Consider the following 25,418-nt stretch of genomic DNA (forward strand, 5'->3'; position numbering starts at 1 on the left):
ATGTTTTGTGGTAACTTATTTAATTATTATTTATCATTTCATTTAAACCGCGTATTAAGTCTTAATTTTATTATAAATAATTATAGTTAAATTTAAATTTTAACGCTAATTTCGGGAGGGATGTCCCATTAAAGTGTGTGTAATATATACGTCATCAAGGTAATTTACCTATGAATTTCATATAACCTCGAACATAGATAGAGGAAATAGGTACTTATACTCAGGCTTTAGGCGTTAATTGTGAATTAAATTCTAATCAAGTTTAATGACTAAAATGAGGTGGGGGTAAGAATAAATTACGAAGAGTAATCTAAGGGGTAATATTTTTAAAATCGAAAATAATTTTTATTTCGTTTTCTCCAAGAAATATATTTACAAGTTTCAGTCATCCGTTACAAAACAAACGCGTAATTCGTGTGTTTCTTCGTGATGGTGTTTTTTTTTTTGTTTGTAGATATTAATCTTTCTAAAACGGGGTATATTTTAAGAAACTGTTTCGAGATCTCGAGGTTACATTTTTGTTATTATCAAAAATGGAGACCCTCCCTATGCCTTCGAGCAGACCTAAATTAACTATGGTTAATTTTCTCTTATTGTAATCCTTTGAAATTGAAAGTTTTATGATGACGAAACTCTTTTCTTTCTCTCTATCTTCTCTTGACTCGACCTCGTACGAAATTCTTGGACGACTTAATTTAAGGTCAAATAAATTCCCATATATATATATATATATATATATATATATTTATTTAGTTTAAGAGGAACTTTGTGGGCAATTAAGTTAAATTGATATAATAGGGGGAAGGTGAGGCACAGTGATACGTAGTGTTAAGTCCCGTAAGAAAAAAAGTAGTGTTTGAGTAGGTACCTTGGTATTCATTATTTATTGCTCTTATTAAGGCCCATTCAGAAGTTATTTTGCTCACACTTAATTACACACGTGTTAACGTCTACGTAGAAGATTCTGATTCACGGACTTAGTTTGAAAATCAACTTATATGATACTCGTTCTGCGTCGTCCGCTTTCACGTCTGAACAGGGAAGATAACGAGGAACTCGACGAGAACATAAGATTTTAATTTTGTCTGCATGGGCCTTGACAGTAAAATTGTGATTTATGTGAAAATGGTTAGAATTCAGCGAAAAAATTAATATTTTTGTCAAACATTATCATTTTGTCGTCACAAAACATTCTTACGCTCAATAAAAGTCCAGCTTTGAATAAAAATTCCCCCCTATTATTGTACACACAATATCGAGGGATAAGGTACTTATAAAAAACGTCGCAGTGAATTACCCCTTGGAAAATAACCCCATGTTGAATCAGAGACTCTGAGAGGCCGTTGTTGTTTTCCTTCTTGAAGTATATTTAATAAAAATTTATGTTTATTATTGATTCGCAGTTTAGTCTTAGATTTATTATACGAGTATGGCTGTTTGCAAATTTACAATTGATCTATTGTTGAAAAATATTCTCATATTTGAATTGACCCAGTTGAATTCTTTGAAATGAACAATTTCGATCGTTTAATCCATGAATTTGCCTATAACGACTGCAGCGTGTATCGATCATCGAATAATCAATCAATGTTTATGACTTTAAAGTCAATGTAAACCCTTTGATAACAATTATCACGGCGTATCTTTAGTAAATTGGTAGTCATTTCACTCTCCCTTTCGTGTATTGGGAATCAGAATTGATAGAAAATTCGGGACTTGAAGCGAGTTGCCGCCGTGTTGACCAACTGACCCAATGATCGTAGAATATGAAAGATCATAAATTTTTTTATTTTATTATAATACGAAATGCCAATCTTAAATAATATTAATTTTTTTAAATATTGGGTAGATTTAGTTCTACTCCCCACTCCACCCTCAATAACCGTTTCCCCCGAACCCGAACGTGTTCTCTTATATAACTTTCTAAAAGAACGAAACGAAACGATTAGTTTAAACTTTAGTTAGAAATTGGAATTATTATTTAGTTTTTAGGTCGATAATCGAGAAAATTAGAATATATATTACCGTTTACACCCTAAACAACCTCAACCTGTTTTGAACTTTCCGATTGGTGTTTGGAACTTTGAATTTATTGTGAAATTTACTTTAAAGATTTATTGAGAAATTAATGGCAAATTATCCACCGCCTGAAGCTACGTATAGTTAAAATGTACCTGAGTTTTGGTTGCTAATTTTATGGTCGCCATTGCCTAAGATGGCCGTTGATAGGGATAAAGAAATCTTTAATTCTTAAAGTGGGATAATAAGATTATTGTATTCGTATTTAATTTGGAAAGTACTAATTACTGTATATTTTTGAAGTCCTGTTAATTGCATGCTTATTTACGAAGTATTAAGATCAAATTCCTGTTGACTCGAGTTTAAAAATGAAATTTAAATTCTTTATTTTTCAAATAAGAGGGTATACATCGTTTTGAGACTATGGAGGATTCATACCATTCACACAAGGATTCCACGCTACTGTAAGGACAAAAATACATGCTTCCCAGACTACTTCGTCCTTAAAGTAGCCTGGCCTCCTTGTGTAAATGGTGTATGAATCCTCCGAGTCTTAGAACCATGTATTGGTTAAAAACAAAATAGGAAAAAGTGACTAGTCCGTTATAATAACTTGTAATACACCCTTCGGTGTTACGAGAAAGAATTTCGGCGTCTTACGTGTACGTGACAAAACTTGGTGAATAATCCCCATGGAGTTCTACTCAGAAGGAAAAATTAAATCGTTTCTTTTTAAATAATTTTTTACCTTCCTGATGAAATAGATTATTCGATCATAGTCAAGGTCGGATCCAGTCAGTTTTCTGTTTTAGGGAGAGAGTTTGGTTGGGTTGGGCTCGATCCCCGTTTTCTTTTCAAATGTATGTAACTTATCGCCTTTAGCAATTTAGTTCGTCCAAGAAGTGATATATAGTTTATTAGGGAGAAGGTATAAGATGCCTAAGTATTCGCGCCACGCCATAGTCCCAGTCCCCCTTTCAAAATACAAAGGGGGGACGTAAAAGGAGGCCGGGTTATTTCGCCTCCCCTCAGTCGTAAAATATGACCGTAATTTCCGTCATTCGCGTCGCGCTGACGTGAGGTTTCAAGAGCCAATGAGATGCTGGTTGTAATTTAGAGGCGGGAATTAACTCCGGACAGGCTACGTTTGGACTGGAGATAAAGCTGGAAATGTGGCGAATTTATACCTTCTCCCTAATATCACTTCTTGGCTCGTCGCACATGCACCAAAGTGGGATTATATTTCTTTTATATATTTAATTTTTTTTTAGTGCGTGATTGCCTTCGTTATCACGATACCGGTAATATATTTTTTTTAACAAAAAATGTAACGGTAAAAGTTTCGTCTCTAAACCGCAAGGTCATCGTCGTGTCCATGGTTTCGTTAAGTTTATCACGCACACCTTGTCAATTATCTAGCCCCTGGATCTATAGATATGTATTTAAAAATCAAATTTTAATGGATCATATATATATACAATTATGAACGAACCTGGTTGGTAGGTTGCCATCGCGAGCTGACAGACAACCTGTCACTTATATCATGGTTTAAATGTTATTTATCAGGAATATTCTTAACACATTTCAAATTCGATCTGCTGATGTATTTAAAAAGGGCAATTATTTGAAGTTTCCTCCACGACGATGTCTATTAAATAAGTCAACCTACGATTTTATTTACCGGTCTGAGTTTTAAAGAGAGGTTGAAATGTTACTCGAGGGGTAGATCACTTCTGGATAAATGAAGTGAAATTACTTAAGTCAGAGTAATCATAATCTCTGATTTGATGAATCCAGTATAAACATTTTGAAGGTATCTAAACATATCTTCGGTGCTACCTTAAGGTATCGGTTCACCTTTGTTAATAGGCCTATTGAATGACATACCTTATCGGTAGATCGAGCTCTGTAGCCTTGACAGAAGAACAATTACTCGAAATTGAGGACATCTTAAGTGATGTCGTTTTTGGAACTGATATTTTTAATCATTATTTAATTTTCCTTTTTATGTTTTTATTCGTCTAATTATTATTAAATCGGATTTAATCAACTATAAGGTGACCCACTCCTTGGTAAAACTTTTGTTTAAACAATTGTAACTTTTTAACATGTAGGCTAATCCCTAAAAAAATAATAGCTAATACCTTATGCTCTTGTAGATGGGCGTTTGCCGAGTTAACACCCTGTAGGTAAATACTTCGCCTTATGGGTGATACCAAACGAGAGCGAGCCATTTATTTGGACATACGTCGGTCCCAGGTTGGATTCCCACTATTGGTTCTATCACACATAATGCGAATTCGTTTGCTTACGCACATGTCGCGGTTAAATTTATAGAAATTCTGGGTTTGTCTAGGCCTACATAAATTTGGACAGTTCCAAGCTTCTCAAGGACTATATAAAGTACTTTCTTTTCAAAAAGGGAAATGTTTAGCGGCCTCTGAAACGACTCGATGTATCATTTACTTTAAAAGGCATTTTCTGCAGGAATTTCATGTCGTGTCGTGATTCTTAGAAACAAATCGTGAAAAAAAAACCTTACTTTGTTCAAAGTGGATTTTGTTGTTTCACAATCATTTGAAAGCTCATTTAACCTTGGGACGGTATATCCCGTAATCCCATGAGAGTAGAGTTGACGCGACTCTATTAGCGAATGGCCTACAAGGAGTTACAACTCAATCCAACCATGCTTGACCATTATGAAGGTGAATAAATAGTAGTTAAACAAACGTGAGGGATGTGGAATTTAAACCTCGTTGCAATAGCCTAGGTCCCCCTTTTAACAATGGTTTAAATTGTCGGTTAAAAAAGGGTATATACTTCAAAATCAGAAATTCAGAATGATGTACAGATTATAGCAAAGGTACGGCTGGTTGATTTTGTCGGTTTAAGCTTTTTGTTTGCGTGTAAAAGAATATGATTAGTGTGTTTATCTGGGGACTTTAATTTCTTCTTGAGAAAAATGCTAAAGTCTAAAAAGTATTGCGTCAATTTTTTTCTACCACGGATAACCTTGTGAAGGCCGTTATTTATATTTCTTAAGATCAATTAAGCCTTTTCCTGTCTACTACGAAATAATAATCGCTTTACGAGTTAATGTAAGGTGGAATTAACGTGTTCTTGAATACCGAATTTATTTTTCTATGGAAAACTTTACTGGTCCTTTTATAAATCCGTGTAGGATCATTTGCGACGAATTTATGTGAGTCATCTCCGGTTCTTTCCTTTTTTTTTTTTTTTTTTTTGAGGTCCCACGACATTTTTTTTTATTTTTAAATTACATTTCAGACTAACCTAACTCTCCCAAACCCATTTTTCTCAGATTTTTATCAGGTATGAGGAGGCACTGAAATAATTTCACTTTCGCTATAGATTGAAATGGAATTTCGTTTTACCTTAAATTTTTTACTTCATTATTTATTAGAATCTCTATTATTTGATTTTTTTTTACAATCTCTAGAAGGTTCGAATTGCGCATTGGAATTTAGATAACTGCAGTTAATTCTGATATTATTTTTCCCCAGAAAGATGAAACTATTAAAATGTTATTTAATTTGTTGCGAATTTGAAGGAAATCTATACTTGGAATTTGAAAAAATTTCTAATATTTCAGGATGATGGGCGAGGTTTAATCTTAATTCGTTTATCCATTTTTCTCGAAGTGTTAAGGTGCGCGTGAATTTCACTTGAATCATCGTCACAAAAATTAGTGAAATAACTTCTAAACACGTGCGAGGCTTGGGCCTAGTTAGTGAGTGGGTCATAACTAACTAAACTTAAAATTGCCTTTCTCCAAACTCAAAACTCCACAGAGCCTATGTAGGGTATTCAATTTCAATTTCAAAAAAATCTAGACCAAATATTAAATCGCTGATTTCAAGAAACGAAATGAAAAATGGAAATCAATTGATTTTTCGTAAAATTGGAGAAAAATTTAAAAGCATTCAGAGAAAGTGGAGCGATTCGAATTGAATGTTTCTAATTGAAATTGAGCCAAGTAACCCTCCGTTTCTGGGTCCTCTTTCTATTATAACCATTGTTTCAATTAACTATATACCATTTTAACAAAAACGGAATTAAACCTAGACCTTATTCGTCAATCAATTAAGTTAATATCTATGCGACTAAATTCAATCTATAGTAAAATTAAAAATAATTTGAGGTCGGTATTATATTATATTATATTATTAATTTATAATTGTTTTAATTTAAATTTACTTGTTTTATAGGCTAATTGTAATCAAGGGCTGAACGGATTAGCGCGTGCAAAAATTAAGATTAATTTTTCTCTAAATTCTTAACGCGAATTCTGTTTTTTGAGTTATCATCTCTCCACGCCTAGATAGAAAAAAGGGTTATTAACTTCTTAATTAAAAAAAACTCGTTACGGCGAAAGTTAGAGGGTGGCATTAAAATAAAAATTAAATTAAACGCATACCATTTAGTTTTTTTTTTCTCTCTCTCCAAGCCCCTTTTGTAAACATTTTTCAAGCAAACTTCAACCTCAAAAAGTCATATTTTTAAGTAGTTCAGGGCATGAAACATTCTAGTAAATATCTACTAAACAAAAATGCAATGGCAATGTACTACTCAAAACCGCCTCTATTGCAGTCTTAAATATCACTTAGTTTTAAGCTGAATTTAGTGGCAATGCACCTTTTAGTGTCTCGCTTATCAAAACTGAAGTTAAAATAATATTTTTCACCAAGAGATGATAATGAAGCTATTGGTTATGAGGGCCTGAGAAACTGGTATCCATGCCTTTTGGTTGTAGTATCATTTCTAATTGAAATTTAATTCAGTTTAAACTGAGTCGAAAATTATTTAGATCACTGGTATTAAAATATTTTTGTTTTAAAAGCTTACGAGTGCTCGTTTCCGGATTGAGGATACGAAGGGGGATTTTTAATATAATGTAACCTTTAAGACGATAAAAACCTTTCTCTCTCTCGCTCTCCCTCTCTCTCTCTCTCTTTAGAAATGTAAAGAGTTATGCTCTTAGAAACAAATACCTAAGGTTTTGAAAAGCAACGTCGTATTACTTTCTTGGGTCGAGAAGAGGGTGTGACTGTGTAATCTCTAATTGAAAAAGGGAGCCGGAACGTGTCAATGATTTTATTGAAAGAGCAAATATAAGCTCCATTTTTATTAAAGGTAGCGTGAAATGGAATAAAGTTCGGATTTCTGACCCTTTATTATAAAGTGAAAATTGACCAACCAACTTTTTGGGGTTTAGGGATGGTTTTTAAGTGTATTGTAGCTCTAGTTCCACCGGTGATTTTAGACAGGGGTCAAATGAATGGCGATATTGTGAAATATCAGCAGGGTTCATACAAGCCTGGAAAACCGGGAAATATCAGGGAAATTGATTTTAGCGTCAAACGTCAGGGAAAAATCAGGGAAATTTCAAATAAATAGTGTAAATGTCAGGGAAATCAGGGAAATTTACGAGGATAGTGTACTTTTCGCCCAATCCAGTTTATTTTCGATCGAGGTAGCCGAAAGAAAAATAATTTTCGTGTGATTTAATAATAATAATTTCCAGCCAAAGAGATGGCCCCAGCGGTACTCGCGTTCCCTCTGAGTCCTCTCAAGGCCATGTTTGTAGTGTTATTAGCATAAAATTAGGGGCACTTACACCTGGAAATATCAGGGAAAAACCTATGAAAAAACCTGGAAATGTCAGGGAAATTGATTTTCCAGATTTTGTATGAACCCTGTATCAGCTATTATAGTCTGCATAAGTTTATAAGATATGTTTGTTACTGGTTACTCTGAGCTTGTCATGAAGTGACGTGTAGATGAAACGTCATAGATTCTGAGAAAGTATAGGCTTTAAATTAACATTGAATTCCTCACAGGAGTGACCATTGAATATCTAATTTCTAAACTCTTTATAAACCTGATAATACTTCATTGTACCTTTATTTCCGATATCGCTTAACATAAGCTTTCACATCTTGCATTTCAATCACGTACCAATATACCAACTACTGAAATTCCTCCCAATTCAACGATTTAATTAATTGATATTCAGCACTACCCGAACCGATCTCGTTTGTCTTTTGAAACCAAAGCTCGAACGAATGTATACATTTGATATTTAAAAAAAATTAAGAATTCAGCGTTGAAAAAAATGTTATTGTGTTGTTTAATACAGCTTGTCATGATTTTATTGATTTAAAAGCAACACGCCCCCTTTCTTCCTTAATTCTTTTAGTTTATATTTCTGTTAAATACACAAAGCTTTACTTGGAACAAAAAAAATAAATTAAAAGTTTCAATTGTCTTTTCCCTATTAAGCCTTTTCTCTTAAATAGTTCCGTAAGGATATACCAGATTAATTATCACGATTTTTCTATATTTAATTTCTTTCTCTCTCTCTCTCTCTTCTTTTAATTCTTCTTATAAACAGTTTTTTGACGAGGCTATGCGGGTGCTTGGATTTTGATCATGTTTAGAACCAACTTCTTTCGGAAATATAGAATATAACCGTTGTTTAAGTCGCTAGTAAAGTATATACTTTACTTAGATTTACCAAGGATTTACATTGTAACTTTCAACCAGTATCCAGCTTGGGTTTTTCTTACAGTGTTGAAGAGATCGGTTCAACACTTGATTTGTTTGGAAATCGCGATACTTCCGAAGTCTGCATTCTAAATTGCCGAGCTATCAAACTGGGAGCTTGTACAATTAGATAGTAGCGAAACTCATTTGATTTTTTTTGATTTTTCATGGTTAATTACAGATAAATGTAAAATTAACAATAAGGGATAAGGACCTAATTTCGAGCCACATAAATATTGTATCTTTCAAGCGTTGTAATCTAATCGTTCACTTTTAATTATCCGTAATTACTCATTTAGATGATAAGTACTAGCAGAAGTGGTATGATACTAGAAGTATTGAGCTAACCAAATTCTTCACTCGGCATTAGTGAAAAGACTTGATAAAACACAAACGGTTGGCCCTCTAGTGGCGGTTTCTGAAATTTCCCCTCCAAAACGTGAGACGCTCGCGGTGGTAGACGGCCGAACTAGATTCAAGAGCCGGGTCCGTGTTTCGCCGCTTTAGGTTGAGGGGAAGGGGGTAAGAAATGTTTTTGGAACTCGACCAATTTTTTTCTCTCCGCGATGGAAGCGGCATAAAATCCTCAAATTTGATCACTAGTGCCAGGATCTACTATCAATGCTAGAGCCCTTCACTTCTAGTCTCATACCACTTCTGGTACTAGTAAAATCAGAGAGTTTTCGCTTATTTGTAACTGTGCACTGCAAGTTTTACTAGGTCTGTGGTTTAGTATACCGATTTGTTTTGTCGGAAGTATGGTAATTCCGGGACAAAAGTATACATGCTGGTCTGCTCTACTCCACACTGTATATCCCATAAGTCCGCGTTGTTTGTTCAAGAACCAAAAGGATTTCTCTTCAAGATATATTTTAGGTTTAATCTGATTGTTATAATAACAAGTCGGACGGATTTATCAAATGAACAATAAATTTAGTGTTACATATTTTAACATAACAATGAGGTGATTTTTCTTTGGAATGAAGGCTAAAATAATCAGCTTTAAAATCTATAATTCTGGTGTTAAATTTTATTTCAAGAAATCCTAGGGAAAGAAGCTATTGTCTGTCATTTTGTGATTAAAACTTTATTTGGCGCACTTGTTGACGAATCTGTCATCTTTTCTCTGCTGATATAATTTAGTACTGGCAATCTTATTTGCCAGATTCTCAGAAATTTCTCAAACCTCTAGTGGTATTCGAGTTTTTTTACCTTTGACCCTATGCCTTATCATACGATTTAGTTTAGTCCTGACTATCTCATTTCCTGGCCACTTATTTTTTCTAGACCCCTAGACTTTTAAAGAAGTCTCAAACCTCTAGTGGTTTTCATGTGGGCATTCATCAACCTACTTGCAACCTTTGACCCTATGCCCTAGCATACTAAACTCATGCAGCCAACACTAGGTTCAGACACGAATTAACTTAGTATCAATAAAAACAAAAAGATATCCTTAGTAGTATGTATGATATGAAGAAAGAAAGTTAAAGTTTATAATATTGTTTGTTTAACCCATATTTATTAGAGGATTGACGAAATCCCTCTTAAAACTTTGTCCCACTTTTTGTTATATCCGATTATTTCCTTCGTAAATTGTATCTTCCCACTGTTATAACTTTCAAAACGGAAGGATTCCCCTAGCACGCAAAACATATTTATGTCTGTAGGAGTTAAATGGATATGGATTCAACTGTCACGCCCGCGTGTCCGACATTACATAAATTTACCTTAGAAACAAAGCGAAGTGAAGCAAAGACTGGGCTTCCAATTTCCATCACGAAGCGGTTTGACATTCCGCCAACACACGATTATTATCCTTTTATAATCGACTTTAACAGCACGCGCCCAAGTAAATTGAGTCTCGAATTGCGTACTCTTATTGGTCATAAATTAAATGAATCATAAAAGAAGCCCCTTACCTAACTAAACTCGACATATAGAAAGGAAACTTGTACAATTCAATATATGAAAATGGTTTTTACGAATCTAGTTTTTCACGGTTCCGTTCTTTTGTGAATCAACCAAAACAAATCAGACTCTAAGATGCCTTTATTTTCAATCCGGAATCACCAGTTTAACCAGTATATATTACGTATAATTTGAATAATATGAACGCATTTCTTTTTTTTTTCGGATAATAGGTGAAGTTGAGGCAATATACAGGGTGCTTTTAGCGTTGGCGTCTTGGCTTATCCACCCTGTATCGTTGTAAGGTCAAAATGGAGGTTACGGTTTCCTGCGAAGTACTGGGAGTACTCCTATTGGACGATTCCGTCATGTGGTACTAGACGTCCAATAGAGGTACTCCCAGTGAGTGCTTCACTGGGAAGCCTAACATGAAGTGCCCATTACGGAAACTTAATTTGTTTGTATCTGTTTTAATATTGTAGATAGAAACATGGTTCCAATTGATATATATTCTCTCTTTCGATGAAAAAAGAAGAAGAAATTCTAGCCCGGAATATATACCTTTAACGATATAACCCCATATAAGATTATGAAAAATTTATTAATATATTCAAGAAGAATGAGATTGAGATCACGTCGTGAACTTAAAGTTCAAATAAACTCTAAGAATACCTTATAATATTCAAGTTGTTTTTGTGCATAATTTCTATCTTACTTTTTTTACTGGTTTCGAGATAAAAATATATAATATACCAGACTTTTGACTTTACGCAAGTTTTTTAGTTTGTAGATACAATCTACACGAGGTTTAGACTGAGAAGTCGCGGTTTTTTCACTGTAAACCAAATAGAAAAAAAAAACCAACTTACAATGGAATCTAGCAGATATTTGCCATTTTTCATCGTTCTAATTTTATCATATGGTTCGTAACTTTCTCTTGATTTTTTTTTTTTCACACCTCTTTCTGTCCGTTTTTGAAGAAGTTCTGACTGAGGTATTCTTTAATGTTTTTGTATAACAATTTTAACAAAAATCTCCCGTTGTTTTTTGTTGCGTCGAAAAATATATATTAAGGTTCTGTCTTTGTAAGCAGTCATTTGTGTCCCGAGGTGAACGACGCCGTTTGTGGTGAAGATGGTCGTATTTATCAAAATCCTTGTTTTTTAAGGAATGCTGGGTAATATTATGAATCTGTTTAATTCCACCAATGAGTGAGGGTTTTTTTTTCATAATTTCAAGTTGGTGGGACACATGCTCTCTCTTTCAATTTATCTCCAAAAATGCGTTATTAATATTAAAATTTATTTTAATTAATACATACTGCGGTCATCTTGGCAAATGGCTGCCAGAAAAGTTAATAATATGTTGGACTATTAACAACATTCCGCTCATCACTTTTTACAATCTTGCACAAAGTAAAATTTTCACAGAATTTTTTATAACAAGTCAAGTAGTAGATATTTATTTTGCTAGTGGATAAATATTCATGGAGAAAATTAGTAAATTCAAGGCGTAAAACATGGAACAAAAAAAAGGCTTAAAATAGAATTCATTATTCATAGAAATTATATTTTAATCTTCGCACGCTCTTCATCTTGACCTCGGTTTTAGAAAATGAAAAAAAAAAAAATATTTTTTAAATGTTTTTCTACTTAAAATTGTTTTAATTCAGTACCACCCTGCAACAGCTAGTTTTGTTTCTTTTATTTATTTATAAGTAGTGTTATGAAATTATTTTTAAACCCAAAAAAGAAGCTTGAACTGCTTCGAAATGGTGGTGGTTAGGCAGGCAACTGTTGACTTTTGCCTTATTGATGCCCTAGGGAAAGTTGTCCGATGTCTTGGACTACGAGACGTCTGTCTTACCAACTTAAATGGATGGATTTTTAGCGTTCTTTATTTCTTTTTTTGGTTAAAAAGTTTTGGGTTTTACCTTAGCTGTCTGTTCCCGTGGGTGTTCTGTAATATATTGCTAGTTTTTATACGATACGTTTATTAAAAGGGTTCGTCCATCCACAGTGTAATAGGGGAAACGCCTAAACCTTTTTTAAGTCTGGATTTTATTTTAACATTTTTAATTTCTGCATGCCTTAATTATTTTGATAGTGTTAATGAAGCTAAGGATTGGAACGTATGCAAAAGTAGGCCTAATAATAAAGATGGTGATGAAAGTTCTGTACCGTGCCCGAAAGCGTGTCCATATATCTTAGACGAAGTTTGTGGCTCTGATAATAGGATATACTCTAATCCTTGCGAATTGAAACGAGTTAATTGCGGGTAAGATAATCCTTGATAAGTAATCCCCTTCGCTTATCTGTCGCTAGAATGTAAATATATTTTTCGCAAAGGTCAAAACCTACATACGCATTTTGTTTCTTAGTTTAAGCTTTTGAATATCCTACCTTCGAAGGAAAGGACCACGCTACATTTTTTTATGCGAAAGATAACGTTTGAGCAATGCCATGAGCAATTAAGTTAACTTTGGCGTTACCAAGAAGTGATTGAGAAGGTATAAGATGCCTAAGTATTCGCGCGCTATATTCCCAGTCCCCCTTTCAAAGTACAAGGGGGACGTAAAAGGAGGCTAGGCTACTTCGCCTCTCCTTAGTCGGAAAATACGTAATTTTCGTCATTCGCCTCAATGAGATGCTGGTTGTAATTTAGAGGCGGGGATTGACTCCGGACCTAGGTTTGGACTGGAGATAAAGCTGGAAATGTGGCGAATTTATACCTTCACCTTAATAAACTAGATATCACTTCTTGGCATTACCTACGCATTAGGTTTTTGTAAAACACACAGGTGGTATAGTACTTGTTTTCCAATAGAGTTTTATTCCCCAACGTTATCTGCCTCATGCTTCTCAGATAGACCTAATCGTACGCTAACTTCATTGCTCGTATAATTTTCAGTAAAATTATCAGGTACAGACATATTATTCATTATTTTATATGCACTTTCGAATAAGAGAAAAGGTTTTAGTATGCAATTTATTTTAATGTACTTTGAATTTCCAACCTTGGCCTGACTAATGAAACAAACAGAAGTTTTATTGTCGTGTTGGTAAGAAATACTAAAAGAAAACAGGATGACTACTTAATTTTATTTTTTTTTTTTTTACCCTCCCAACGTGTTTATTTCCTCAAAAATGCCAATAAATCTCCAGTCTTTGAAGAAAAAAAGGGTTGTACTTGTCATGCGTTATCCTTGCGTTACTTCGTCCCCAATTCAGTAAGCTTGATGACTGTCTCACGCTTTTAATAATCTCAAAATGATAGCCCTGATCCGTCACTTAATAACTATGCATCTCTATAGCATTTTATTATCAATGAAAAGGGGAGTTATAGTTCTTAATCTCATGCTTAACGCGCATCCTGTTTACTTCTGAGAATGTGTTCGGATTACGTAATGTCATGTTCGTGACATAATGAGTGTTTTGCGTAATTTTAACAGTTTGTTTTTGATATGCAGAAAGAAGATTCGCGTTATTCCATTTGTGGAATGCAAGAAGAGATCATAAATTGTTTCTACGAGAAGAATATGATTATGTTGTTCAAATAAAACGATGTTTGTCAGGCAGTGAAATCTCTGAGTGAATTGAAACACACAAGTTATATCTAAATCTTTTAATTCACAAAACTCTTAAGGCACATTTCCTTAATTTACAGGATTGCAACATTCTCTCTTTGTGTTAAATTTGTAATTGAACTTTTTGGGCTCGAAAATGAAGCTTTTTAGCATTCTCCCCTAGACTTGACGTAGACACTACGGATTCCGCAGTTTTGGGACCTGTTGAATTTCATGTTAATTTCTTGAATAGCGTGAAATATATATGAGGTATAATGGGGTTTACCTCATGACGCATTCAGTGGCGTAGGTCTTTCCGTCAGTGGCGCATACTGGGTTGTATTCCATGGTGCAGATGCTTGGGCACAAAGGGTGGTTAACACTTCTGCAGGTTTCGAAAGATTCGGCTTCCTCAACCCTAAATTAATTTGAGATTTCAAGGAAAGTACTTGCTTTACGATTGAATAAGTTAAGTAATTACTCGGCGAAACGGCGAAGACAGTCGTTATCGTAAACCTTTCCGTCAGCTCCGCAAATTGGGTAGTAGATCTTGGGGCAAGCTGGTCCAACAGCGGCCTGTTGAACTTGGCACTCGGACATTTCAACTTCTTCGACTCTATTAAAATAATCACCATTTTCATTTTTAAATTCCTTGTTTTAACTAAGGAGAGACAATGCGCGTGTCAAAGTGACCATTAGACTTAAGGACGTACCCAGCGAAACGGCGGAGACAATCGTTGACGTAGACCTTTCCGTCAGATCCGCAAGTGGGACGGTAGATCTTGGGGCAAGCTGGTCCAACTGGGGCAGATTCTGCTTCGCATTCGGACATACGACGGGTGAACATCAATTTACCGCAGTTTCTGGCACGCATGCTGCATTCGTTGCTGTAAACCTTGCCATCACTTCCGCAAACTGGGGCGTATTCCAGGGTGCAAACATCGGGGCAAAGTTCGGGGTGACCGCGACAAGTTTCGAAAGAATCGGCTTGTTCAGCTCTGTAGAAACAATGCCCTTATTAAGTTGTTCATCCTTTTAGGCAATTTTTTAATCATTTTACCCGGCGGCTCTCAACATGCATTCGTTGCTGTAGACCTTTCCGTCAACACCGCAAACTGGAGCGTAAATAGCGGGGCAAGCGACTGGAGCAGATTGAACTCTGCAAACATCGAAGCTTCTGGCTTCCTGGACACTATACAGAATCATAAATTAGTTAATTAATTTAGCATTAAAATCGGTTAGGAAAACAAATTACCCAGCGCTTCTCAAGAAGCACGAGTTTCCGTAGATCTTTCCATCGACACCACACCTTGGGTTGTACTCCAAAGTGCAGATACTGGCAGCGGCTATTTTAATTACCATTTTTGTTTATATAGTTCATTTGAATCATAATTTAATTGTTGTTTACGTGTACTTACCACAATAACCGGCCAAAGAGAGCAATAAGCAAGCAACAGCGGATTTCATGGTTAGGCTTCTAATTGGGAATACTGGGTTTTCCTCAAAGTGAAAGAATGCGACGATAATTTGTCCTTTTATACTCTTTACTGTTTCCGTTTTTATCCAGTGGGACACGTTCTCACGATAATTACCGCAACCTGTATGAGATAACTTATTTCCCAAAGAACCATCGTCAGATGTTTTAATTTCAGAATCTTAAACCTTTACCTACAAGGTCTAAACACTTCAGAAATCAAACGAAAAATTTTAAAATTGAAGAAAACTATGAATTTTACAACAGATTTTATTATAAAATGTTACATAATTTGTGGGAATTTGAACATAAGATAGATTGTTCGATAAGTTATCGGGAAGTTTCTTTCAAATTTAAAAATTTAGTTAAAAGAATGTTTCTGGTTGAAATCAGAGAGGGACATTCTTTTGGATATGAGCACCGGAATCCATGGCCTGCAAGAACAAATACTCAATTGGTTTTGAAATCCCCGCTGTAAAGTTTTGTATTTGAAGACTTAATTTAAAGTTTAAGACGAAATGAAATCTTAGTACGTCTTTCATTCCTTCTAGTTGAAGGAAGAAGATGATGAAGTTACTAAATTGAAGCTTAAATTTCAAACTGAAAATTTTATAATATACTAAATTGTATATAACGTAAGGCCAATAACTAACTAAATTAGTAAATGTATTTTAAATTATAATATTGTAAGACATAAAGAGCGTAGATGTCGGTAATGTCTTAAACAAATTTCAAGAATGAGGTCTTGTGACTATTGCCTTTGCCAATTCGGCGCGTAGCTTAATGAATTCACATCACGTCTCACGATATCCTTGAACTAAAAACCAGTATTTTAATAAATGTGTTATGTTACGCTATAGTAAAAGTCGGAATGGAGCGCTGTTAGAGTTCAGAGGCTTTTTTATCGCGCCGGGATTATGGTTCATGGTCTATAGTATAGCTGCATATCAATAACGTTTACAACTGTACTGTTATTGGCGACGGTCTTTTAATCAAATTGTATAGTATAAACATTTATACTATATATAATACTGTTGCCACCAAAAAATTGATGCCATGAAGATAGTACGGGTATAGCGTTTGGGTCTATGAAACTAGACTGGAATTGTAGACAAAAATGGAATTCGTTTTGGGTGGAACCGCCGCCTGTATGGCCGGTATTTTCACGAACCCCTTGGAAGTGGTCAAAACTAGGGTCCAGTTACAGGGGGAGTTGAAAGCCCGCGGGATGTACTCCGTCCATTATAAAAACGTCTTCCACGCCTTCTATACTATCGCCAAAGCTGACGGTATTGTCGGGCTACAAAAGGGATTGGTGCCGGCATTGTGGTACCAGTTGTTTATGAACGGTATTCGATTGGGGACCTACGATTGCATCGAAAAGTTGGGGATTACTAAGACGAAGAACGGAGATGTCAGCGTGCCAAAAAGTATTTTGGCAGGTGCCTTCGCGGGGAGTATGGGTGCCTTCGTCGGAAGTCCTTTTTACATGGTATATAATGACGTCATTTCAATTGTTGTCTAGCTCTGTGATAGGTCTCTAAGGTTCTTCCTCGTACTATATAGATCAAAACTCATTTACAAGCTCAGTCGGCGCCTTCCGTGGCAGTTGGCCATCAACATAGCCACGAAGGAATGACGCACGCTATAAGAACCATTTTTAGGGACTTCGGATTCCTCGGGTTATGGAGAGGAGTCAGCGCCGCCATGGTTAGAGTTACTTGCGGATCTAGCGTACAATTGGCTACCTTTTCGAAATGCAAAAACTTGACTGAAAATTCTGGCGTATGTTTTAGTATCTTACCGAGTAATTCTAGCTACTTAAAATTACGATTTATGTTTAGATTGTCGTTAAAGATAGTTGGTTAGCCGCGTTATCAGCTAGTATGATGTCCGGTGTCATGGTTGTCGCTTGTATGACACCCATGGATGTTGTCTCAACGCGAATGTACAATCAACCCGTGGATACCAAGGGGAAAGGCTTAATTTATAAGGGAGTTCTAGATTGTCTGACTAAGATATTCAAGAAGGAAGGAATCTACGGTTTCTATAAAGGGTGGTCGGCGTCTTTGCTCCGTACTGGTCCTCACGTTGTTTTGAATCTCACATTCTGGAGCGAGCTCAAAAAATTAGAGAGAAGACTTCGTTCGCCGCCGCCACCTATACCTTGTTAAAACGTTGCCTAATTTATTTAATTTTAACTTCAGTTATGATATTGTTAAGAGTTTATTTTATACACTATTATTCTACACTCGGAAATCTCATTATAATTATCATTTTATACCAATGTTACTTACTAAAATATACTATGAAATAAATTTTTACGAGACGAAATATATTGTTTTACAGACGGCGCTATTGTGGTTAATTGCCTCTTTACACGTTGGAGATTAGCAGGCTTATCAACCTTTAAAGTACAGGCGTGTTCTTATAAGCCTTTTATCTCGTGAGTCATAAGTTAATCGCTACTTACTTATATAAGTAACTCATCGGCGATTTCTTCCAGTGATGAAAACCATTTATTAGGTCAATCTCGTAAGTTTTATAGATAAGCAAGGATAATAGAGCCTCAAACCTAATCTAGTATCTTAAATTATGGTTACTAACGTCAATACGCATGTTTAACTTATTGGGACTAATCATTTACTTATGAATATATTATAATATTGATAAGAAACGTAATTTGAGTGCTATGTATACATATACCAGTTTGGAAACTCGGATAAAGGCGATTTAAAAATGGAATACGCTTTGGGTGGTACGGCAGCCTGTATGGCTTGCCTCTTCAGCAACCCCTTGGAAGTGGTCAAAACCAGAGTCCAGTTGCAAGGCGAATTGAAAGCCCGCGGGATGTACTCCATCCATTATAAGAATATCTTCCACGCTTTTTTCACCATCGCCAAAGCTGACGGTATTGCCGGTCTTCAAAAGGGATTGGTACCGGCATTATGGTACCAGTTGTTTATGAATGGTATTCGATTGGGGACTTACGATTGCATTGAAAAGATGGGGATTACTAAGACGAAGAACGGAGATGTCAGTGTACCAAAGAGCATCGTGGTCGGTGCCTTTGCCGGTAGTATGGGTGCATTTGTAGGAAGTCCGTTTTACATGGTATTGTGTGTCAAAATGTTAGACAATTTCTGATGAATTCTAAAGAAGTTTTGGATACGCCCTAGATAAAATCTCATCTCCAAGCTCAGTCCGCGCCCTCAGTGGCCGTTGGACATCAACATGGTCACAAAGGGATGACACACGCGATACGAACCATATTCAAGAATCACGGGGTATTTGGGTTATGGAGGGGAGTCAACGCCGTCGTTCTTAGGATATCTGGCGGATCCGGTGTCCAATTGACAACCTTTTCCAAATGCAAACATTTGATCGAAAAATCAGGCGTATGCTTCATTAATTTATTAATTTATTTATTTTCTTTTTTGATTATTTTTTAATTATAATCTTGGGAATATTGGTTCTTTAGATCGTTGCTAAAGATAGCTGGGTAGCGGCCTTAATGGCTAGTATGATGAGCTCGATGATGGTAGTTATTTGTATGACACCAATGGATGTAGTTTTGACGCGAGTGTACATTCAACCGGTGGATTCAAGTGGAAAAGGGATCATTTATTCAGGGGTCCTTGATTGTTTTAATAAGACATTCAAAGCGGAAGGAATGTATGGATTCTATAAAGGATGGTCAGCTTTATTACTTCGTAGTGGTCCTCATGTAGTTTTGAGTCTCACATTCTGGAGCGAACTGAAAAAGTTAGAAAAAAGACTTCGTTCGCCAACGACACCTTAATGGTGTTTTAAAAAAGAAATTTTAAAAATAAAACAACCGCATTTCATTAGGTGCCATAGATATCTTAAATGAAATAGGCCTAGAAATTTTAACTAACTCTCGGTTCGTTATCGGGGGTAGTGACTAGGTCAAAGTTTGGTGTGGGAAAGGCACAAGGTTTCTAAAAGTCCGCCTATTTGTTATTTCCAATGTTAGACTGACCCTAAAGAATATCTGAATTTTTTCATTGAAGTTAGGAAGTTAGAACATCGATTGATTTAGAAAAGTACTATACTTTTAATCTACAATTTGTAGTAAACTTAAAAAAAAATACATACATTATTATGAGGAGTGGAACTAAAGTTTCCAGAACTGATTACTTAAAAATAAAAATAAAAATTATACAAGTAAGTTGTAATACCCCAAGTCTGATAAAGTAGTATATCATATTGATACGTATGACACTTCGTAGTCTGCTTAGAATGAATTTTAATATTTTTATTATTTTAGTTCTGTTAATTCATTGTTTTTAATTCATGAAATAATCTAATTACATATTTATTTTTTAAATTGAAACATGTATATGTATTCTTTTAAATTCTTGTTTGGAAATTAACTTTCTTTTGGACACGATGAAATTAAAATTAAAAACAAATTAAATATATACATTGATAGTGGAAATAAAATGATGATAGGGAAAAAACTATAATATAAAAAAAATATTGATTTTACAATAATAATACTCGATCGGAGTATGTACAACCCCGACGTTAATTCACTCTGAATTGATAATTAAAAATTAGCTAATTAACTATATTAAAATCCTCGCCCTCAAATCACAAAATAAGAAAATAATCAGCTTTTTTTATACAGAGGGTGGGTATAGTTAATGGTCGACTACTACTAATAATAAATTAATTACTTAATATTTTGACACTTTTTATTGTTAGTCTGGTTTTGAATTACGCACGGGATGTAACATTCTTTTTTTTTTGGGCTGGTTTAAATATCTAGTCAATTTTGATTAATAATGACCTTATTTTGACTAGATACCTTTTTTTTGTGAGATTTGAGAGAACGAGGGACATTTAATTCGGTTGGTATATTTTGTTTTTTTAGTCATTTTTTTTATTTCTTGATACCTGGACAGAAAATAAGTACTGGTCAGTTACCCGATCCGTGGTACAGTCCAGTTTTAATTAATTAAATTCAATTAATATACTTTTAACGTTGTCCGTCAATTAGGTAAGAATCTAGCCGACATCTGTGAACGTAAGAGGCTATACTGACGTCATCCGTATCTCGTACACATTTGTAGGACGGGGCGCATTCGCAACTGTAATTTTTAATTACTTTTTAATCTATAAATTAAGATTTAAATTAAACTTACGGGCTCTTTATGTAGTAATCCAATGCTCGATTCTCTTTCTTGTAAACGTACCATCCGCATGGTGTAACGTCATCGCAATAACCAGTGCTTCTCTGAAAAACCATGTAATTATATACGTTATTAGTTGAGTTATACCCAAAGTGATCGTTAGTAAATATAATTTCGCCTTAGTTTAAGATATTTATTGAAAATAAGGTGTACAGGGTGTTTGTGATAAGTTTGATATACATTAAAGGGGACGCTGCGTTCTTTGGGTCAAATGAGTGGAAAGTGCACCAAAGAACATGTTGGGGTCTACAACGTTTAGTTATACCAAGAAGTGATATCTAGTTTATTAGGAAGTAGGTATAAATTCGCGCCACATTTCCAGCTTTATCTCCAGTCCAAACGTAGGTCCGGAGTTAATCCCCGCCTCTAAATTGCGCGAATACTTAGGCATCTTATACCTTCTCCCTAATAAACTAGATATCACTTCTTGGTTATACCTAAGACATGGGCTCCCAAAATATTGACTGACCTCTTAAAATAAGGAAATAGTCACATGGGGAGTAGTTTATTTTATCAGCGTACGTTAAAAGTCGCGTTATGGTGAGAGAGATTGAAATATTGGCATACGTGCGAGATTAGCTTCCGAATTTTTCCACCCACACGTTTATCTAAGTTAAATGCAGTTTTTTGTTTCTTTCTTGTGCTATCTTATTTGAAGTAAATTTCATGTTTTTGTTTATATCGGATAAAGAAAACTATTATGAGTTCAAAGTTTAACAACCTTGGTTGTTATAAATATATATATGGGGCCAACGCTACGTGAGAAGCAAATATTCCCAAAATTTCTGTTTGACGCAGATAGAACACGTTCTTATCACGTGACAAGTTACGTCTTACGAGAATCACGTGTGATAGATTAATTAATTTGAAGTTAATTAGGCGTACTGATCATTATTTGATAATGAGAGTTTCTTTTTAAATAATGAGCTTGCCAATAACGGAGGAGGGGGGGCGCTTTCTTTTTGTCAACCGAGTGATTTCTATATTATTGATGATGAAATCAGGAAATGGGTGGTATTAATTAAAATATTGTATTGACGTCATTGGATTTACAAACGCGCTCAAAGTTTCAAGTCCAATCAAATTAGCTTTCAATATTTCATCTTAACTTAACTACAAAATTAAATGCTCTATTAAAATAGAGAAATGTTTATTAATTTTATGCAGGGTGGTGTTTGTGAAAAGGTTGGTAAGAAATTATGACTTCAATCATAACTTGAAAAACAGTGACCCTACAAATAATCATAGAACATTTTCAATTCAAAATCTCTCAAAGAACATCCCCTCTAATATCTCACAGACCTTTCAGATACACCCTGTTTAAATTAATTAACCCATTTATCATGATATTTTACGATGAAAACAAAACGATTTTTGATTGAAATTTATCTACAGATTTGTTTTATATTGCCTTATATTAAAAAGCCTTGACCGCGTGTTCTTCTCGATAATTTTCCATAACAAATCGCTCGCTTAACATTGAACTTTACACTTATTTAAGTGTACACTTAAATTATCATTTTCCATCAACAAGAACGGGGATATGTTCTAACTTCTCAAACAGTGGAGGGAGCTGAAGTATAGAGCTATATCAGTTGAAGGGGGGGGGGGAACGTCACAGTTGGGCCTGCCAATAAACGGAACCGGTTTTCACCCTCCCTCCGTGCGGGCCGCTGAACAACTCTATGCTAAATTTCCCGCAAAATACGGCGCCTAGGCGGGGACTAGCGAAACCCCGCCTCAAAATATCTCCTTTCCCCCCGAATTGAAATAGCTCTATAACAGATAATATTGCTTGTAAAACCTGAAGAGCCGTTGTACATATGATACAACCTAGCTGTTAAATATATTTAGGTCTACAGTTTAGTATACCGATTTCTACCATCAAGGTTTTCAGAAGAAAAATAAAACACGCAACAAGCATTGGATCTTATCTCTAACCCTATTAATGGATTGAGATTTTAAGCATCTTTAATGTAGTAGTAGGTGTGAATGAAGTATCAAAAAGGCTTTTTGAATGAATTGAACTTCGTAGAGTATGTTAAAGAGATACGAACGTAATATGTTCAAAGAAGAAATATAATTGCGTAAACGTTTCTTTTACCCTACCCCTCAATTCACGATGAGAAATGTAGTGTATCAAACTTTCGATAAAGTTTATGTTTGCGTTCCATTCGAGAATTTATTAAATCGTTACTTGAATATTCAACTTCAAATGGAGGGGTAAATTTTCGTTAGAAACTTTCCTAAGGCTTAGTTACTTAGAGTAATCAATGTTGACGCTTTGAAAGCTCTACCCAATTGACAGTGTTTACACGTAAAATAACCCTTTAAAGCCGTGGGAAAGTTCTAAAATAATAATTTTACTGGGCTATAGGGCCGGGATTTTTTTTGGAGGGGGGGGGGTTCTTGTACTACCTTTCCCGGTTTTTTCACGCATTGTCGCGATGAATCACGTCATAGAAAATAAACCTTTAACCAACTGTATGATAAATATTGAATATTCATGGGATGATTTAATAAATTTGCCTTAATCAATTAACTGGAAAAAGACTCCGTCGTACGTAATAGGGCGAGTTAAGTGGGGCAGAATTTCGAAATCGATAAAGTTTATAGTATTATTTACGAAACGGAATTAACTGTAATGTCACACTATATCTTGCGTATATCTGTAGTAAAAAAAACTATTTGAAAACTAGTCTATTCCGGTAATAAATGATTATAGCGCAATTTGTGAATGAGGCCCTCGATGTAATATAAACAAATTAAATAGTATTGATTGGAATCAGTTTGATTGATTAAGATTGTTTCCTTTTGTTGTGCAAACTTTGACTTTGAAGATGAAAGAGATTGAAAGGGATTAACCTAGGGTTGTAAATTTTCCGGAAAAATAAAACGCGGAAAATTTTCCGCTAATCGGAAAAATATAAAACTAGCAATTATGTGAGCTTTGAGTCAATTTATCTAACTTTTAAAGATTTAAAACATTCTCCAGTTATTTTGCCATCTTTAGTAGATCTATTAAAGTACTGGTACCACCAAATATTAGTGGTTGATTTTCCCATAATTTGTGACTTTAAACAGGGTTAACAAACTTAATAACATTAACAACATAACACCTCGTTTCCCTTACAATGACGCAGACGATCACTATCCTTTATGCCTGATAATTTTAGTTTCACTTGGGTCTCTTAACGGTTAGGTCTCGACTCTCTAACGCCTTATACCGTCATAAGAGCAAACAGTAACCCTATGCTTGCAAGCGATAGCAAATGAGTGAGCTTTTCCTATAGAGAATAGGGGTCACTAGACTCTGTGCCCTTGGACAATTTTTTACCCCTCCGAATTCACCTAAAACAAAATAATGAATGTTTTGAAAAGAAAGGCAATTGAAAAATTTTAAAGTTTTAACTTTTTAATTGAAAAACCGGTAGCGGAAAAATACGGAAAATTTTCCGGAAAAATATAGCTCGGTCATTTTCCGCGGAAAATTTTCCGACTTACAACCCTAGATTAACCCCATAGTCTATTTTTTTTATTGAAACACTCTCTCCTTAGACTTGGTTGGTAAAAATAAGAGTAATGTACTAAGCGGGGGAAACAAAATCGGAACAAGTTGAGAGAAAGACCAGCTCCCCTTATAAGGGATTAAGTGTCGCGAAGCAAACATTCTATCTAATCCAGGGGGTTTTTTATGGTTGTTTCTCAGACTTTTGTTTGACCTCTACAATATTGATTGAAAGATTAAGTATGTCTATACTGCTTTTGATTTGAAAATCGTGGGAACGTGTTTTGAAGATACGGCATGGTATTTCTACACAAATAAGTAACGGAATTAATTTTTTTTTTTGATAAACATAGTTTAGAAACTTTGAAAGGATCATTTGCATTTAAAGTCAAATTAAGAAATTTAGATTAGGTTGTTTTAGTGATTTAAAAACCCCTAAAATTTAGACAAAAATTGGTGGTTTTTTTTCTTATAAAAGCAATATACCTGCAATTTAGGCAAGTTTAACAAATGGACGTGTCCAGTTTAATTAGTGTAATATTTACACATGGATTTTTTTTTAATTTTAAGCTAAAGTCTCCGTATCTTCCAACTATGGTTATCTCTCCTTTTTACTGCCAAATTTTAATTCCCCTCTTCAAGCTTCTCTCTCGCGCTCTCTCTCCTAAGAATTTGATCGGACCCAATGCCTTCTCTCAATCCCCCTTCTACATCTATCCTCTTCTCTTCATCTTTTCCCCTTGTTTTAATTTATAGAAAACTTTCTTTTGCAATTAAAATATATTTACCTTAATCATGACGGATTTGCAATTGGCCGGGCAGATAAAGGTTGAAATCAGGAAAAGCGTGGCCAGGGTTGTAATAACGACACATATCTGGATTGAGTTTCGACCCATGGTCAAGCGGTAATAATTTAAATTTTAAAAATAAACAAAATTAAGTTTGGAAGATTTTTTCTTTTTGGTGGTATAACTGATAGATACGAGACTGTTCCGTGGCCGGTCTCTTCCGCGCTGTTTGATAGTAGTTTATTATCGGTTCTGGTTGGCACTTCCCTTTTTATAAGGGAGACAAAATGGATTTCGTATCCTTCTACCCCCTCCCCTTCTTTGACTCTAGCTTCTCCATTGGCCAAAAACTCGATTCTGCGCAGTTAAG

At 35.0% G+C, this 25,418-nt stretch overlaps 6 protein-coding genes and 1 long non-coding RNA gene across 9 annotated transcripts in view; 4 read left to right on the plus strand and 3 right to left on the minus strand.

The window, feature by feature from the left end:
• LOC149661533 (uncharacterized) overlaps window positions 1-25,418 on the plus strand; it is a 56,080-nt gene that overhangs the window by 13,634 nt on the left and 17,028 nt on the right. The window lies entirely within an intron of this gene.
• On the minus strand, window positions 2,333-6,768 carry LOC149661534 (uncharacterized). The gene is made up of 4 exons (XR_016368920.1): window positions 6,676-6,768; window positions 6,458-6,576; window positions 3,512-6,357; window positions 2,333-3,447 (listed from the first exon to the last, which is right to left on the minus strand). It is a non-coding gene; the product is annotated as an uncharacterized LOC149661534 (long non-coding RNA).
• LOC149661535 (thrombin inhibitor rhodniin-like) lies at window positions 11,120-14,071 on the plus strand. The gene is made up of 4 exons (XM_089843082.1): window positions 11,120-11,416; window positions 11,569-11,671; window positions 12,601-12,771; window positions 13,964-14,071. Exons 1-4 carry the CDS (start codon window positions 11,365-11,367, stop codon window positions 14,010-14,012), a joined length of 375 nt encoding a protein of 124 aa, XP_089699208.1. The 5' UTR covers window positions 11,120-11,364; the 3' UTR covers window positions 14,013-14,071.
• On the minus strand, window positions 14,134-15,683 carry LOC149661536 (uncharacterized). Its single transcript, XM_089843076.1, has 7 exons — window positions 15,478-15,683; window positions 15,315-15,405; window positions 15,120-15,251; window positions 14,773-15,057; window positions 14,541-14,675; window positions 14,346-14,477; window positions 14,134-14,281 (listed from the first exon to the last, which is right to left on the minus strand). Exons 1-7 carry the CDS (start codon window positions 15,524-15,526, stop codon window positions 14,227-14,229), a joined length of 879 nt encoding a protein of 292 aa, XP_089699202.1. The 5' UTR covers window positions 15,527-15,683; the 3' UTR covers window positions 14,134-14,226.
• Window positions 16,300-17,717, plus strand: LOC149661537 (solute carrier family 25 member 35-like). Its single transcript, XM_089843072.1, has 3 exons — window positions 16,300-17,025; window positions 17,100-17,318; window positions 17,378-17,717. The coding sequence occupies exons 1-3, from the start codon at window positions 16,651-16,653 to the stop codon at window positions 17,705-17,707; spliced, it is 924 nt and encodes a 307-aa protein (XP_089699198.1). The 5' UTR covers window positions 16,300-16,650; the 3' UTR covers window positions 17,708-17,717.
• Window positions 18,101-20,017, plus strand: LOC149661538 (solute carrier family 25 member 35-like). The gene is made up of 3 exons (XM_089843073.1): window positions 18,101-18,647; window positions 18,713-18,931; window positions 19,015-20,017. Exons 1-3 carry the CDS (start codon window positions 18,273-18,275, stop codon window positions 19,333-19,335), a joined length of 915 nt encoding a protein of 304 aa, XP_089699199.1. The 5' UTR covers window positions 18,101-18,272; the 3' UTR covers window positions 19,336-20,017.
• Window positions 19,588-25,306, minus strand: LOC149661539 (uncharacterized). Its single transcript, XM_089843083.1, has 4 exons — window positions 25,049-25,306; window positions 20,705-20,796; window positions 20,537-20,650; window positions 19,588-20,456 (listed from the first exon to the last, which is right to left on the minus strand). The coding sequence occupies exons 1-3, from the start codon at window positions 25,154-25,156 to the stop codon at window positions 20,539-20,541; spliced, it is 312 nt and encodes a 103-aa protein (XP_089699209.1). The 5' UTR covers window positions 25,157-25,306; the 3' UTR covers window positions 19,588-20,456; window positions 20,537-20,538.

Source organism: Phalangium opilio, unplaced genomic scaffold (genome assembly GCF_054372755.1).
Source record: "Phalangium opilio isolate 3A_F unplaced genomic scaffold, DU_Popi_V2 ptg000070l_1, whole genome shotgun sequence".
NCBI classification, from domain to species: domain Eukaryota; kingdom Metazoa; phylum Arthropoda; class Arachnida; order Opiliones; family Phalangiidae; genus Phalangium; species Phalangium opilio.